Genomic DNA, 15,397 nt, shown 5'->3' with positions numbered 1-15,397 from the left:
GAAACCCACCTGCAAACTTTTGAAGCTGATTATAGTAAAATAAAAAATTTGAAGTATTTTGCCTCTAAGTGGATGTGATACCCCCATTTAATGTTTGTTAAAGCAGTATTTAATCCAAAAAAATAGTTGTGCATTAAATATTTCTTTTATCTCCTTAGATTTTAACCATATAAATGGTAAAAATCCAACTATAGATAAATATTGGTTATCAACTATTTTTTGACTCTTTGCAAAATTAAGGTAATTAATAATTACACTTTTAAAAGAATAGTAGACTTTTATAAATGGCAGTATGTTAATATTATATATTTCTTGTAAAATCTGATGTGACTAACAAAGCTAAAGATTAGATATAATTATTCCACTTATTCCTCCTCTACTCTGAATTTTCATTGCAACTCATGGGGTTTGCAATAGTAGTCATTAGGTATTTATTTTTATATTTCTTTTATTGAGATCTATCACCATTTTTTCCTGTTTATGTTTCAGTCGACCTCTTCAGGATGGAGATATTATCAACATTGATGTCACGGTGAGTAAATCGTATAAAAAATAGTCTTTGATCAACTTCAGAATTGCTGGTAGCAACAGGAAGAAGAGTGGACTGAAAATGTGAACTGCACCGATGGAAGTGCTGTTTACTCCTAGACCCAGACGCAAGCAGCTGGTTTCCTTTTTTGTCTTTAACTCTGTGTTTATTCCAAGTAAACCCAGGCCTGACTTGAATTTAGGGCTGGAATCAGATGCACTGAGATCAATGTTGGCCTAAGTGAAATGTCAACCCAATCCTGCTATGTGTCATGTTTTTGAGAAGGTGTAATTGTTATTGATCCACTGTGTAGTTAATGCAGAGCACCACCGCACTGGGCAGCTGCTGAAGCTAGATATGTATGAGATGAGCTAACGCGAAGAAAGCCAGCATTTTTCCTTCACTCTGCCAAGATTGATCTTCCTCTTCCTGCTGATTTTGAGTGTGGCCTGTCATTATCTTACTCTGTCATTAGAGGCTACGTTGGCCTGTGTGTGTCAGTCTATTTGGACAGCAACTCTTTTGCTAGCAGTGTTCTTAGATTTATGAAAATCCCTGAAGGTAGCGCCGTGTTCCATTTCTGGTACAGAGAGCCTTGAACTCAAAGCATACCGGCAGAATGGATTTCTCTCTGAACTTAAGTTTTCACCAAATGGTTAATAGCCTTTCTTTTAAATAACAACCCAAAATAATTTAACATAGGAACTTCCAGTTGTACAAGCTCTAAACGTTTTCTAATAGTCTTAGCCCTTGACTATTCTCAGACTTGGCTTATTTGTGCTTTGGCAATTCATTTTGCTAAAACGTTCAGTAATGATACCTTTGGATTATGTAGATTATAAATAAATTCTATACATCTGATGATTAATAAATAAATTTTAAATATAATTTAAACATCTGATGAGAACTAGTTGATATAGACAGTATTCAAGAAATACAGTTTCTATTAATAAAGAAAACTTTTTGCTTGAATTTTTTATTGAATTTATTGGGCTGACATTGGTTAATAAAATTATATAGGTTTCAGGTGTACAACTCTATAATGCATCATCTGTATATTGTATTGTGTGTTCATCACCCAAAATCAAGTCTCCTTCCGTCACCATTTATTCCCCCTTCACTCTCTTCTACCTGCCCCACCCCCTTTCCATCTTGTAATCACCATGCTGTTGTCTGTGTCGATGAGTTTTGGGTTTTTTTGTTGTTGTTGTTAATTCCTTCACCTATTTCACCCAGTCCCCAAAGTCCCCTTCCCCTCTGATAGCTGTCAGTTCTCTGTACCTATCAGTCTGTTTCTATTTTGTTCATTAGATTCCACATGTAGGTGAGATCATATGGTATCTGTCTTTCTCTGACTGGCTCGTTTCAGTTAGCAGAATACCCTCCTGGTCCATCCATGCTGTCGCAAAAGAGAAGGCTTCCTTCTTTTTTACAGCCTGGTAGTCTTCCACTGTGTAAATGTACCACAGTTTTTAGCCACTCATCTACTGATGGGCACTTGGGCTGCTTCCAGATCTTGGCTCTGGTAAATAGTGCTGCAATGAACATAGGGGTGCAGAGGAAATATTTTTAATAATAGTTATTCTATGTCCAGATAATGAAACCTAGGTAGGAGTGGAAATGAATGAGGTGGAAATTGGCATCCAATAGTTGAGTTCAGTCAGATTTCTAGTTGTTCAAATTAATTCAACCTTTCTTCTTCATATCAGTTTGTGTGAAGATATAGCCAAAGATTCTTTTATTGCTAATACTCTTTTCTATATTATTTTGTCCTATTTAGAATACTTGAACATTTACTCTACACATATTCTGTTCATATCTTTCCAACTCAGAATCATGTAGAAGGAGGTATTTTATGAAGTATTTTTCATGATACACTTTTCTTTTGGATTGTACCTGATTTGGGGGTTTTACATTTGTTATCTCATCTAAATACCCCATAATAAAACATTGCTGCTTTGAATGAAATCAAGCATACTCTTCCCTACTGCTTTCAGTATGTTCAAAGAGAATATTCCATGCCTTTTCTAAATTTCCTGAAGACTTTTAAAACACACTTCCATTTTTAACATTCAAATAACTTCATAATTGCAAAATTCATAAAACAAAGTGAAATATTTTCAAGTGTCTAGCAATGTGATGGTGTCAAGGAAACATATAGGTTAACATCTTAACAAATTGTATTTCTTGTGAAATATTTTATTAAGTGAAAGACCCCATTATTAGATTCTATATTTTATTAGAAAATACTCATTGCATTTTATAATTGTTTATGTCTAGTATATATCATAAGAAAATAAACTTCTTTTTTCCTTGAAAGTTGAATGTTAAAAAATAGACTATGCAATGTCCATAGTAGTTGCTCAATAAATATCTGTTAAATAAACGAAGTACAAAACAAGAATAGTTTGTAGGTACAAACAGTAATTATAGATAACTGTCACAGACTTTCAGAACTATTGTTATTGCCATATATATTGACTCTTTCAAGTAGTCATTTTGAAAGCTAGCAAAAATAATATGAAAAGGCAAAGATTTTTTAAAATGCATTTTTACTTAAATAGCAGTTATACAAACATTCAGAGTTACAAAATTTTTAAATAATTACTCTTTTATTAGTAAATGTTATATACTTGTATATAAAATTAAAAATTGTACTTTCTTGGATTGCAAGTGGGAATTAATAAATGAGTAAAACACTGTTCTATTGTAAGGTAATTAAGGTACTTTGATACAGTAGGAAAAAACACTGGATCAGAAGCCAATAATCCATCATATTAATCTGGATCTACCTCTATATTCTGCCACTAACCTTAGACAAGTTACTTGTCTACCTCAGTTTCCTGACTTTTAAAATGAAGACATAATAAAGACTTTTCCTGCTTCCCTCACAGTGTGTGGGAGAGTATTTTTATTAAATGCAGAATTGTAGAAATATTTAAGACATTAATTCACTATTAAAACAGACAGAAAGCTCAGATAAGTATTTTTATAATAGTTTCTGCATTCTACTTCATGAGAAAGAAATGTGAAAAATAATTGCACAGGGCAGATTTATGCAAAATGGCAAGTTTCATGCTACATCAATGGATCAATATTCAACTAGTCTTCTCAGCCTTTTATACCTATTGTAGTGTTTGGTAATTATTGATTTTTATAATGAATCTGGTATCTTTCAAGATCCTCCAGGGACTGCTGAATCACTGAAGACTGATAAACTTATATTTTTTATAATTTTATTCTTAACACCGTTTTCTTATATTCTAAGTTTTAAATATTGATATGTAGTCTTTTCTGTTAATGTTCTGCTGTCTGGAGCATTCAATGAAGATTTCACTTCCAGGCAAGATTTTTCATTTCTATATTGAGCCACTTCAGTTCAGGCTAAATTCTCCTGCTGTCTGGAATAATATTGATATGTCCATCTTATTTCCTCTTGTCATTATCTGTGACTTCCAAGTATAGAACTGGTAAATAGGAGAATGAGTTTGTGACATCGAAGTAACTTTTCACTGTGTTAAATATTTCCAGGTTCTCTAAACCTATTGTAATAATGGCGGGTCAGTGTCCTTGGTCACTAAAATTTGCATATGTAGTTTTGTCTTCTCAAAAATAAAGTGAGGAATTAAAATGTTACTACAGCATTGCTAATTATAATGCTGAAATAGCCACACTAGTCATTTATTTTAAAATTGTGCACTATTATTGCATGGGCTTCATCTTTTAAATTTCTGTAAGGCTCAGCATATCTATTTCTTTTTTAGTAGGTAAACTTAAGAGTAATTCTGGAAGGGTGGAACATATGAATGCACTAAATACATAAATGAGTCCAATGTATACTTTAGAAGAGTAGATTTTTAAACAAGGTCATATTTTTAAATTTCTGCCTGTGTTTAGGTCTATTACAATGGCTACCATGGAGACACCTCTGAAACATTTTTGGTGGGCGATGTGGATGAATGTGGTAAAAAGTTAGTGGCAGTTGCCAGGAGGTGTAGAGATGAAGCAATTGCAGCTTGCAGAGCAGGGGCTCCCTTCTCAGTAATTGGAAACACAATCAGGTAAGCCTTACACTGACAAGTAAAAGGAGGGTTGGCAAATGGTGCAAAGGTTATTGGGGGCTTGGTATAAAGTTGATGACATGTTTTATGATTCAGAACCATCATTTCAGTCTGATATCAGTATGTGAACTGCCAGGCTGCAATGCTGTTCCCTGGGTTAGAAGAAGAAAAAAAAGATTTTTTAAAAAGTGAATTATAGCAGGGTCGGCAAAGAAATTTATAGAAGCAGCAAGCAGTATTTGTTGGACTGCTTTTGTTTTATCTTGACATGTTGGTCTGTAGTGTTCCTTCGCTCAAAATCACACCAAACATGGCAGAAAGCACCCAAGAAAGGGCTAAGCAGCCTAGCACTTGGATAATGGGACGGGAGAAAGCTAAATTTTATAAAGGAATGAAGTGAACGCATTCCTGTGATACGGGGTAAAAGCGTCAGCCCAACAGATTAGTGGATTAGCAAACAGCCTGAAAGGGTGATCTTCTGTCCTTTTTGGTCTGGTTCCTTTTTCCTTGTAAACCATTGTTTACTTTCCACACTGCATTTGTGCTTGCTTTTTGAGTGTATGTGCATTTTCTGAATTCAAGATTTTGCTCTGTAATCTGTCACTTACTTTTAGATTTTTTTTTTTACCCCATAACTGTTTTGAAGTAGACATGCAGAATATATGGGGTTTTTTATTTAAAAGTAATGCATTTTGTTAAAGATGACCACATCAGTACCTTTTAAAGTACTGTTCTTATTAATATGAACCACTGAGTGCTTCCCATTTGTCTGAAGAATGGACAACTTAGTCACCTTGAAAAGATGCTGCCTTTTTTCTTCATAAGCCTTCAAATGCTTTAAGAAAAAAAGGCAGTAAAATATCAGTTAAATGTATTTATGGCTTTAAAAATATTGTAACAGTGTCTGGATCAAACTTTAGTAAAATCTCTTTGGGTTATATCTGAGAAGCTTTTATTGAAGACTTTGCACAAAATTGTGTTTTTGACAGTTTTAAATTATAGGCTAACTAGCCTGGGAAAAAGGGATAGTGTCTCTCTGTTCTTTCATAGGAAATGTTGAATCAGACCCCTACTGGGAAAAGAAATTTAATGCATATCTCACTATCTTCCTGTCCATGAATATAATAGAAACGAATTCAAAATGCAGTTTTATTTTTGCAAATGGGATGAGTCGATAGATGTACCTCATATTTTTGAACACCTAGGGTTCAACAAATTTACTGGTGGTGCTCTTGCATTTTAACAAAATTTATTCTTCAGTGGAAGGGGGCAGAGAACACTAGGTTCTTATTCAAGCATTCTCTCGAGTCTGCATTCATGGCTGTGTCTAAAGGGCATGTCAGCCTTTGATTCTCTCTGAGAGGTAATTATCCTTTTCCTGTCACGGAACAACAAATGATAGCTAACTACAGAGGCACATTTGCAGTAGTCACATTCATCAACTGCAGGAAAAAAATTCAATTTAATTGTGCGACACAGCTGCACATGGGCTTCTGAGCATTTCTGTTGTTCTCCCTGCCTCGCTATTCCTCCCTCCACATCTATTTTTTAAACTTTTTTTCTGGTTATTTTTTCCCCTTTTTTGTCTCTTCTTCCATTTTTACTCTCTGTACTTTCTTGTTAAAGTAATTTTCCTTTGTGGCTCTCATTCTTTTTTCCCCATTGAAGGCTATGAATGTAGAAAATTATCACAATTACTCATATAATTGAGCCTCTTTGTAGCAAGTGCAACTCCAGTAGCCTTTCTCCATCATGAAAATGGTTTCATTATAGGGTTTTTCATATTCTCTGACACCATCTACACAGAGGAACAGGCGTGCAGATGAGATGTACTAGGAACAGGCTGGATCAGTAAGGTCACAGTAGGAATAATTAGCTCTGCTATGGAAAGAGCATCTAGGCCTTTTACTGCTACATAAATGTACTGTCCGTGGCTTTTAGTCACAAAAAAACTTACTAACAAATGGAGCTCCCGCCTACTACTTTGAAAAAAAGATTTGTATCAACACTACAATTTTCCATCATTAAGACTAATAACACAGAGCCTAGTATACATCAAGGGGAATAAAAAGAAAAATCTCACATTCAAGTGGCGGCTGGGTGCTGACCTTTGTTCCCTTTTTTTGTGTACGACTTAACTGTTTACAAAAAAGAGCCACACGCCACACCAACATGCAGGTGAATTCCAACCAGTGCTAGCAAAGCCTAGCATTCAGTCGGAAAATCTGATAAATCTCCATGTAGGATAATGCATTTCATTACGTATTCACTACATTAATTCTAGATACATAAAAAAAAAAAAAAAGAGTAGAATTGAAAGTGACATTGGATTTTAGCTCTTTAGATGCAAAGGTCAGTTTTTGCAGAGTACGAATTTGCATGTACCACCTCCTTTGAAAACCAGATCAGTCCCAACAACAGCACTTACAAAACTATGTAAAAAATAACAGACAATGAACTTTTTACTTTTACCCTAATGCATTTCATTATTTAGATGGTTTACGTCTGCCACTGGACAGGAAACTGGCCCGGATTCTAACAAATGTTTGTTCTACTGGGTTAAGGCAATGTTTCTGGACATCTATTATTTCACCTTTTCTTATTTGGGCAGACTCTCAAGGGAGTAAATAAACAAGCAGTCTCCACCTTTATGCCAAAAGTACTTGGAATCATTACAGACCTAAGGTTTACAAACATCTTTCAACTCAGTCTCGCTTATTTTAAGATATTCACCATGTTTTGCATGGCCTCCCTCTACTGATACAGCATGGAAAGAACATTCAAACATCTTTTATTAGTATCCTATTACCAAAAAAGCTAGTGATCTTTATAGGAAATTTTTAAATTCTCTGGAGCCTGAAGGATAGGATGATATCTCTGAAAAAGTATTGGCCAAAATAGTTTAATTAATAGAGTCTTTCTCTATGTGTCCTTTTGTCTCATGAGGGCTGGTGATCTTTAGGTTACAGTGTGTTATTATCCTCACTGTAGCTCCATTTGCTTCAAAATATTTCTAAATCTGTATTTTTGTAATTATCTCTAGATGGTACGATCTGTACATATGAGAATATTGTGAATGTGTAAATTCATGCATCACAAATATGTGACAGTTCAATAAAAAATAAGTTAAACTTATGCTTGTAAATGTCATGATGAAAGTATCAATAAATGGTTTTTAATGTTTAATTCATAAGTATATGTTTTGATATTAATTTAGAAGAATATAAAGCAGATTTTGAAAAATAATCTCTTTCTATTAGATTATGCACATTTAAACAATAAGTGGCTCAGGCAAAATAAGTCATTTTAATGTCATCTGTGATGGATTTTCCTTGACAGCTACTGTAAATTACAATTATACTGCTTCTCTTTGCACATGAAAGTAAGCATTGCAATAAATTATCTTTTATTTCAATCCATCATGTCTGCTTTTCAGAAACAGAAAACCTCAAATAAAAGTTCAGGACTATTGTAAGAAAAATACAGTAATTTGTGATCCAGTTTGAAACAAAAAAAAAAAATGTACCACTCTTTTAGAAAACAGTTACTGGCTTTCAAAAATATTACTAATTATACTTAAACATTCCTCATCATTAGAGGGAATCCTTGGGCTTGTGTATTCCTTCATTAAAAGACTACTTCTTAAAATGAAAATCTGGAAACATGAAGCTAAAATTTCATAACTTAGAATGTCAGGTGCCATTTAAGATCCTTTAATTAGAGATGTGACCGTTTAGAGAGTAGTGCTGTTTATAGGATTCATGTAAAAATGGTAATAAAACTATTTCCATGTGCATTTTTATTTTGTTAGAAGAGAATGTGCTTAAATATTGTACTCCTCTGACCTCTTAGGGAATGTATTCCTAGTCATAAAAATGTAGTTGAAATATATTAAGAATTTTAATTTATCCAGACAATACTTCAGTTGAGGGAAACTGCCTCATGAAAGGGAATTAAACTGAAGAAAATGGTCACAAGATGAAATTCCTTAAGAGAGATTTTTCTTCCAACTATAAACTATAACTGAAACATGAACTGTAATAATACAGTATAATTTAAAAGTAAGTTCACAAACTGCTTTTATAGGTATTCTTCTCTCCCCTCCTCCCTTTCCCCAAATATCCCATATGGAGGCCTTCAAATTACAGGTGTGCTCAGGCTCAGCAGAAGTGCCCTACTGTCTCAGAGGATTTTTAGTTGGAAAAAAATAAGAAAGTGACATGTCCAACAAGAAGACCCTTGTGCTCAGAAATGGGTCATGGCCCTATGATGGCTGGTGTTGGGGAGCACCTGTGGCATTTCCTGGACACCCCTGCCCACCCAGCTGTTTCCATGTTCCCCAACACATCAGTCAAGAGACACACACATGCTCTACACTCCCACGACTAGGGTGACCAGTCCTCTCACGCTGGAGTGGAATTTACTACTACAAGTGACTTGACTTGTCTCTATGAAGTTAGATTTAAACCCTAGAATTAGGTAAATAATCTTGTGCTTCCCATGTATTCCAAATAATGGGGGGGGGGGGTGCTTTTAAATAGCAGTTTGGAGCATTGATGAGATTTTTATCCTATTTAGTCCCTGTAGGTATGTGTTAAGAAGCTAACTACCAATCCGAAAGGAAAATACTCTGGAAAGCAGACAGAAGGGTATAGTTAGCCCCTGGGAATCGAACATCGAGATGGGTGCTCAACCAAGGAACCGAAGGAAATTGGTCCTGTTCTTTCCACATGGCTGGGAACCCCTCTGACCTTTGCATCCATGACATGTACATTCCATGATACTGCTATTGCCAGAAGTTCCAGCAGGATCCAGGCAGTAAATTGTTGTCGGAGGATGCACTCAGCTACCTTTAACCACCTAGTAATTGCACAGCTCCTTTTATGAAGAGGAATGAGAGGCATGACGGGGGGAAGGACCCCAAGTGTTTTTCAGAGTGGGCTTTCTTCCTGTCCTCTCATTGGAAATTAAAATGAAGATTGCCATTGTAGCACACATTTAAGATGTAGCTGTGATGCCTGCCAATCAGTTAGAGCCTTTTTTACAAAAAAACCTAGTGTTGTGTGTGTTTTTTAAGAAAAGAAAATAGGAGAACAGTTTATATTGAATGCTCTTAGAATCACTGAGATTTGTTGAAACTGAAGTAACATCAGTTACAGATTTAGGTAGAGCCTATTTTTGTAAAAAAAAAAAAAAAAAAAATCTAAGTCATTACATCTTATTTAATAATATCTCTCCCACCCCCTATCCACTCTCCATCCCAGTTTCTATTCAGAAATTGTGTGGTACAAATAGAAAAACCTTGAGAAACTTGTTTAACCTCCTGTCCAAAGTGCAAAGACACACAAAAATAACCATAAAGTACAACTTGATAAAAAACATTGACGTATCGTTCCTGTCCTCAGCACATGCATCGCTCACTTATTTCTGTGTTATCAGTTACCAGGAAATTAAATCTGAATGAGAGTCTGCGCATCTGCTGTGTCTAGTGACATCCGATATTTTGCAGGTCTGGAGATGAAGGTTCAGAATGTTGAGAGAAAAGTATATCAACATGCGTGCTCATAAAGATTCTGGCTACATGCCTTTGAGTTCGTGGTAAACTAAATGGAGGGTCTTTTGGAAACTGCAGTTTGGGATCTCAGAACTTTGGTTTTGTTAACAATTTAAATAGCAGTCCTGTAAATCTCAATCCATGGTTATGGTTAGGGTTCAGGCACTGTGCTCTTCCTCCACATGAAAATATAAATTGTTAATGGTATATATGTCCTTGTCTTTCTGGCACTCCCAGAAATAAAACATATGCACCTAATTTCAAAAACAACTTCTTAACTTCATAGGTGAAGATGTTAGGGTTGGAGTATATGTGCCATATTTTACTTACATGGAAGAGATGGAACCCAAATGATATGCATGTAGAAATAACTAACGAAGCCTTAAGAATTAGGAATCATAATACTAGTTTTTCTTAAGCACCACAGTGATTTAAAAGCATCCTTTTTGATTCCTGTTAATGGTGTGGGTGTTGAGGGGAAATCCTAAGTAATCACAAAGTTTCAGAGTGTTTGAAGAAGATGGACAAAGCAGATTTGACCTTCTGTGTGAGTGTGTTTGCAAAATGGGTAATGTTTTGAAATAGACCAGCATAAGGGAACTATAGAAGTAAGAAGCCACATTTCTAGATTATAAATTTCTTTCTCTGTTTGGTTCCCAAATCAGTAGTAACTTGCCCAGTCTTTTTGTGAAGCCCCATACACACCAGGCATGTTAGGACCTGCATTGAACGCACCTGTATCTTGGCTGTATCGATCTCTGTGTGTGTGCATGCACACTCACTTGTCTAAAAGTGGTCTTGTTTGAATGCTGTATGAAGGTCAATGAAGCAAACTACTGTGTTAGATACATACCCTTTTTCTTCATTTATCCAAAGGGAGCTTTATAAGCAATGGCAAAAAACTTAATTTATTCCAGAATAATGAATACATAGTTATTATTTGGCTCTAAATATAACTTGATTGTTTTTCATAGAATATTTTAAAGTGACTTTGTTTTATCTATGTATGCATTAAAAATGTATCTAATTTAATTAAATATTTTGTTTGGTCACTTTTAAAGCCACATAACTCATCAGAATGGTTTACAAGTCTGTCCACATTTTGTGGGACATGGGATAGGATCTTACTTTCATGGACATCCAGAGATTTGGCATCACGGTAAGAACGTTAATTTGGGAGCTGTTTGTTGAGTGGAATCGGGATAAGACAGTTTTGCTCCGGTAGCTCTAACTTTGAATCCACATGATTATCCTTTTGTGTGTGTGGATTCAGAATTAGAATTCAAAGGGTACTTAATCATAACCAGCACATTACTATGTTACTGGATTAGAGCCCAGTAGTTTCAATCCCAAAATAAGCTTTATTTTGCTTTTTGTCTTCTCTTGAAGAGTGATGGCTGGAAGGCACAAGGAATTCTTGTCTAGGAAAAGTTACTGAAAACAAAACGCCACTGCATAGTGTCCCAGCAGCATGCACATATGACTGTTTTCTGTTTTCCTTTTTCTACCCCCCTAACTGCTGACTGTTGTGGTTAAACTTTATTACATCCTACACAGCGATGACAGCTGATGTATTTAGCAGCATGTACTCTTTAGTGATTTCTAGATTATACCCACCCTGTGTTCCTTCCCCAGAATCTCCTGTTTTTCATGGCCTGGGTGTGCACCCTACAGTGGGAAAGCAGGGGTAGGCCACAAGGTGGTGGGGGGGGGAGATTGGGGTTAGGGTAGGAGGCAGTTCTTTAAAGCGCCCCAGAGACCAAAGGACCCTATGCAGGTGTGCACCCCTCTTGGGTGCTTGGGGTGGAACAGTCTGGAACTACTGCCTGGAACCCAATCTCCTCAAAGACCCCTAGAAACACAACAGGTCAGAACTCCCTTTGGGCCAAAGAGCCCCACCTGAGGTCCAGGAGGGAGTGCAGAAAGGGCCTCTTAGACATGTCTCTCACTCAGAGCCAACACTTAGAGTTATTTGAAGTCACCCCTGACCTTGCCACCTACTGCAACCCACACCCCACGTGTCTGCCTTCCCTTGCATCTCTGTTCCCCAAGATGTCTTTCTCTTTGGGGTCAGGTGGATCCCAAGGCCCAGGACCCAGCAAAGCCAGGAGACCACATAGCAAGTGGCCAGGGCAGAAGGAAGTGGGGAGTCCTGACAAGTGTCTGATACACCCAGGCCACCCCTGCTAGGCCTTGACCCCAAATGCAGAAAGTGCAAAGGCTGAGGCCAGGAGCCCTGTGTTTAACCCCTGGTTGTTAGCCAGCACCCAGGACTCTAGAAACCTCCACCCTCTCTTCTATCCCAAAAGAAAAAAATTAAGTTACCAAGTTTTTTGAGCAGCCCAACCCCTCTAATTCTGTTTCTATCCTCTCCATTTCCCTTTCCCACTACCCCTACCCCATGTTTTATTTTTTGCAGCAAATGACAGCGATCTACTCATGGAGGAGGGAATGGCCTTCACCATAGGTCAGTGCGGGAGATCCTCTTCAGAGAGCCCCCCCCCCCAGTAGGAGCAGCATCCCCAGCCTAGGCCAGGCAGTCCCATGAAGAACTAATAAAGCCAATCAGCATAATGAAATAATTCAGATGCATAGTAAATCTGATTAAATAATATCCTCGAGCTCATCTTCCTAAATCAGATACTTACCGACACATTTAGGAGAGCAGCCCTCCAACAACCTCTAATTCTGTTACCAACATAATGTGGTGTTTGGGTTTTTGGTGTGTGTGTGTGTGTGTGTGTGTGTGCTCATTAACACCCAGTAATGAGGCGATTATGTCCCTTGCTCCCTGTTAGCAAGTGGCATGTACGCCCTGGCGGCCCATTCCTGGCTGATCATGTGATTGGTGTCCCCACCAAATTCCAGTCACCTAAGACTAGGAAGGCATCATGTTTCTGACTGTGGGACTTAATGGAGAAGCAATTAGAGTGAAATAAGAAAATTGTTATTTGCTGATTAATGAACATTTTGAGCATGTTTTAAAAATTCAAATATTTTTTAAAACTCACTGGTATTTATGAGAGGGACTGGTGTTTGGGTGGTTATTATCCACGGGGTCCTAATTAAGGCTTGATTAAAATGCCCTTTTTCCTCTAAAAAATTACGAACTAGGCAACTTCATACATTTTGAATGCAGTAACGTTTCCTCTTCCTACTGTTTAGTTTGTAGTATACTATGTAAGCAACATCAATTATCAGCCCTGCGATATGGCAACATGAACCGGTGGGGGAAGTACTTGGCAGGAGGGGGGGGGAGGGAGAGAACCTCCTTGCTCTCTTTTTTGATCATCAGTGGAAACAGTGTTTGGCAAGAATCTGATTAGATCACTGCTGTAACTATTTTCCCTCTTACAGAGCCAATCATAACCGAGGGATCCCCTGAATTTAAGGTCCTGGAGGATGCGTGGACGGTGGTCTCCCTGGACAATCAAAGGTGTTTGCTTTCTGCCCCGCTGCTTTTAAATAGTTGGGGAAGGGCAGGGCCGTCCGGCGGCGCGGGCCAGCTGCGCTCTCCGCTCGGCTGGCGCTGGCGCGCGTCCTGACCGCAGCCTCGCGCGTTTCAGGTCCGCCCAGTTCGAGCACACGGTTGTCATCACGTCGGGGGGCGCTCAGATCCTGACCAAACTGCCCCACGAGGCCTGAGGAGCCGCCCCAAGGTCGCAGAGGCTGGGCGCCTTTTCTCCGAAGTTGCTGAAACTCAAGTTGTCCTAAATTGTTGGAGAACTTTTAGAAGAAACGGGCGGGAGGCTGGTCGCGCCCTGGGACCTGGCGGCGCCCGGGAAGCCCGGCGCGCGTGGGGCAGGTGGGAGGCAGCTCAGCAGCCCCGCGCGCCGCGCGGCTGCGGGGAGACGACCCTGGCGCCGGCTCTGCTCCTGGCTCGGGAAACGTTTCTGGAGGGGGAATGTTTGGAAGACAAGGGATGCCTAGAGGTGCATGGTTTTCTCTTTCCCTCGCCTTGACTTTGCCCAAGTAAAACGCTTTCACCTCTTAAACCCATTGTGTCTGAACTCGTCTCTGACAGTTACTAGCGGGAGAAGAGGGTAGTTGGTTAATTTTTGAGTTTCTGAACTTTTCACATACCCGCGCATAGAGAAAAACCGGAGTCTAGCTGTTAGCTGCAATGTTTTTTTAGGTCTTCCCCGCCCCTCGGGTCTGGATCCTACGTTGTCTGGCCCCGAGGACTCGCTGAGGCCAGCTGCTCCCCAGCCCTTTCGGTTCTTTCCCCTTCATAGCGGCTTTGGCATGAAAAGATCAGCCCGAATAGAGGGGCTGGTCACAAACACTTCTTTGCCTGTGGACCCTGGGGCCTAGCCCGTCTGCAGGGCTTTACCAAACTAAAAACATGACTTTCTGGTCCCCTGTGGCTCTCCATCCCAGCCCCCATCCAGCCCCGCAGTGCCATCCCAGAGGTTACTTTTGCAAGACACCCCTCCTCCCCCACACACGACCATTTGTTGCACTAGGAATTGAAGCATGAACCCCAGGCTGGTGTGGCCCCTAAACTGACCTCTCCCCATAAATGGCCCTTATCAGACCTCGCTCTGGCACTGGAGACCCAGAGGGTTCCAGCAAGAAGAGATATGAGAATTTTTTAGGGCAAGGATATGGTCAGCAGGATTGGAGCTGGTGAGTTTCACTCCAGTTCAGCCCGTCCACAGCTCCACCTGCTTCAGGAGCCCGAAACCCAGGGATCCACATTCCTGTCCCAAGACCCACTCCTGCCTCGAATACCTTCCCTTTCCTTGTGCTAGCTCCCCAGGACCTGTTTACACCTGGGTCAGGGGTGGAGAGGGGCCCCCCCATGGAAACTAGTGGCCCTCTGGTCATGGTTTTAGGAACAAGCCCAGTTAGGGTGTCCTCACAGTTAGTGGTTGTGCTAACTCTTGTTTCTACTGAAGTGGGTTTTGTAAAGTTGCCATCGACTAGATATAGCTTGGGCTGGAGAGCACCAAGGAAATGCAGGGCTCCTGAAGTTGTCATGACAGGTGGCATCTGTGATTGGGTCCCAATAGCTAGCTCCTCTCTGTGACACTCACAGTGGTGGGGTGGTGGGGACAGAGGTAGGAGACTGAGGCCAGTGAGCACGCTGGGAAAGCGTTCAGTCCAATCTTTTCCCTGCACTCAGGATTCTCCTGGGCATCCTCCAGCCCCTCTGGCTCTCTTTCTTGGTGTCCAGGAATGGAGAATTTAAGACAGAAATGATTCTGATTCTAGTGGATCTCAGAGGTGGAAAAGACAAAGAAGGGGTTG

The 15,397-nt window shown here is 39.2% G+C and overlaps 1 protein-coding gene across 7 annotated transcripts in view; it reads left to right on the top strand.

Annotated features, from left to right (window-relative positions):
- The window catches only part of METAP1D (methionyl aminopeptidase type 1D, mitochondrial), a 61,805-nt gene extending 47,663 nt beyond the window's left edge, over positions 1-14,142 (top strand). For 3 of the 7 annotated variants that reach the window (XM_081143331.1, XM_081143334.1, XM_081143335.1), the window contains exons 5-10: positions 490-532; positions 4,427-4,590; positions 11,206-11,303; positions 12,564-12,611; positions 13,502-13,580; positions 13,711-14,136. In XM_081143331.1, the coding sequence (XP_080999457.1) occupies positions 490-532; positions 4,427-4,590; positions 11,206-11,303; positions 12,564-12,611; positions 13,502-13,580; positions 13,711-13,789 (511 nt within the window). In that variant the 3' untranslated portion in view covers positions 13,790-14,136. Of the gene's footprint in view, positions 1-489; positions 533-4,426; positions 4,591-4,686; positions 4,753-9,168; positions 9,773-11,205; positions 11,304-12,563; positions 12,612-13,501; positions 13,581-13,710 lie in introns of those variants that run through there. The other 4 variants (XM_081143329.1, XM_081143330.1, XM_081143332.1 and 1 more) reach the window with 4 other exon arrangements.
- The last annotated feature ends 1,255 nt before the right edge of the window (positions 14,143-15,397 follow it).

The sequence above is a fragment of the Miniopterus schreibersii genome (genome assembly GCF_964146895.1).
Source record: "Miniopterus schreibersii genome assembly, chromosome: 7".
Classification (NCBI taxonomy): Eukaryota; Metazoa; Chordata; class Mammalia; order Chiroptera; family Miniopteridae; genus Miniopterus; species Miniopterus schreibersii.
Note: the sequence above shows the minus strand (reverse complement) of the source record. Positions and strands in the feature narration are given on the sequence as shown.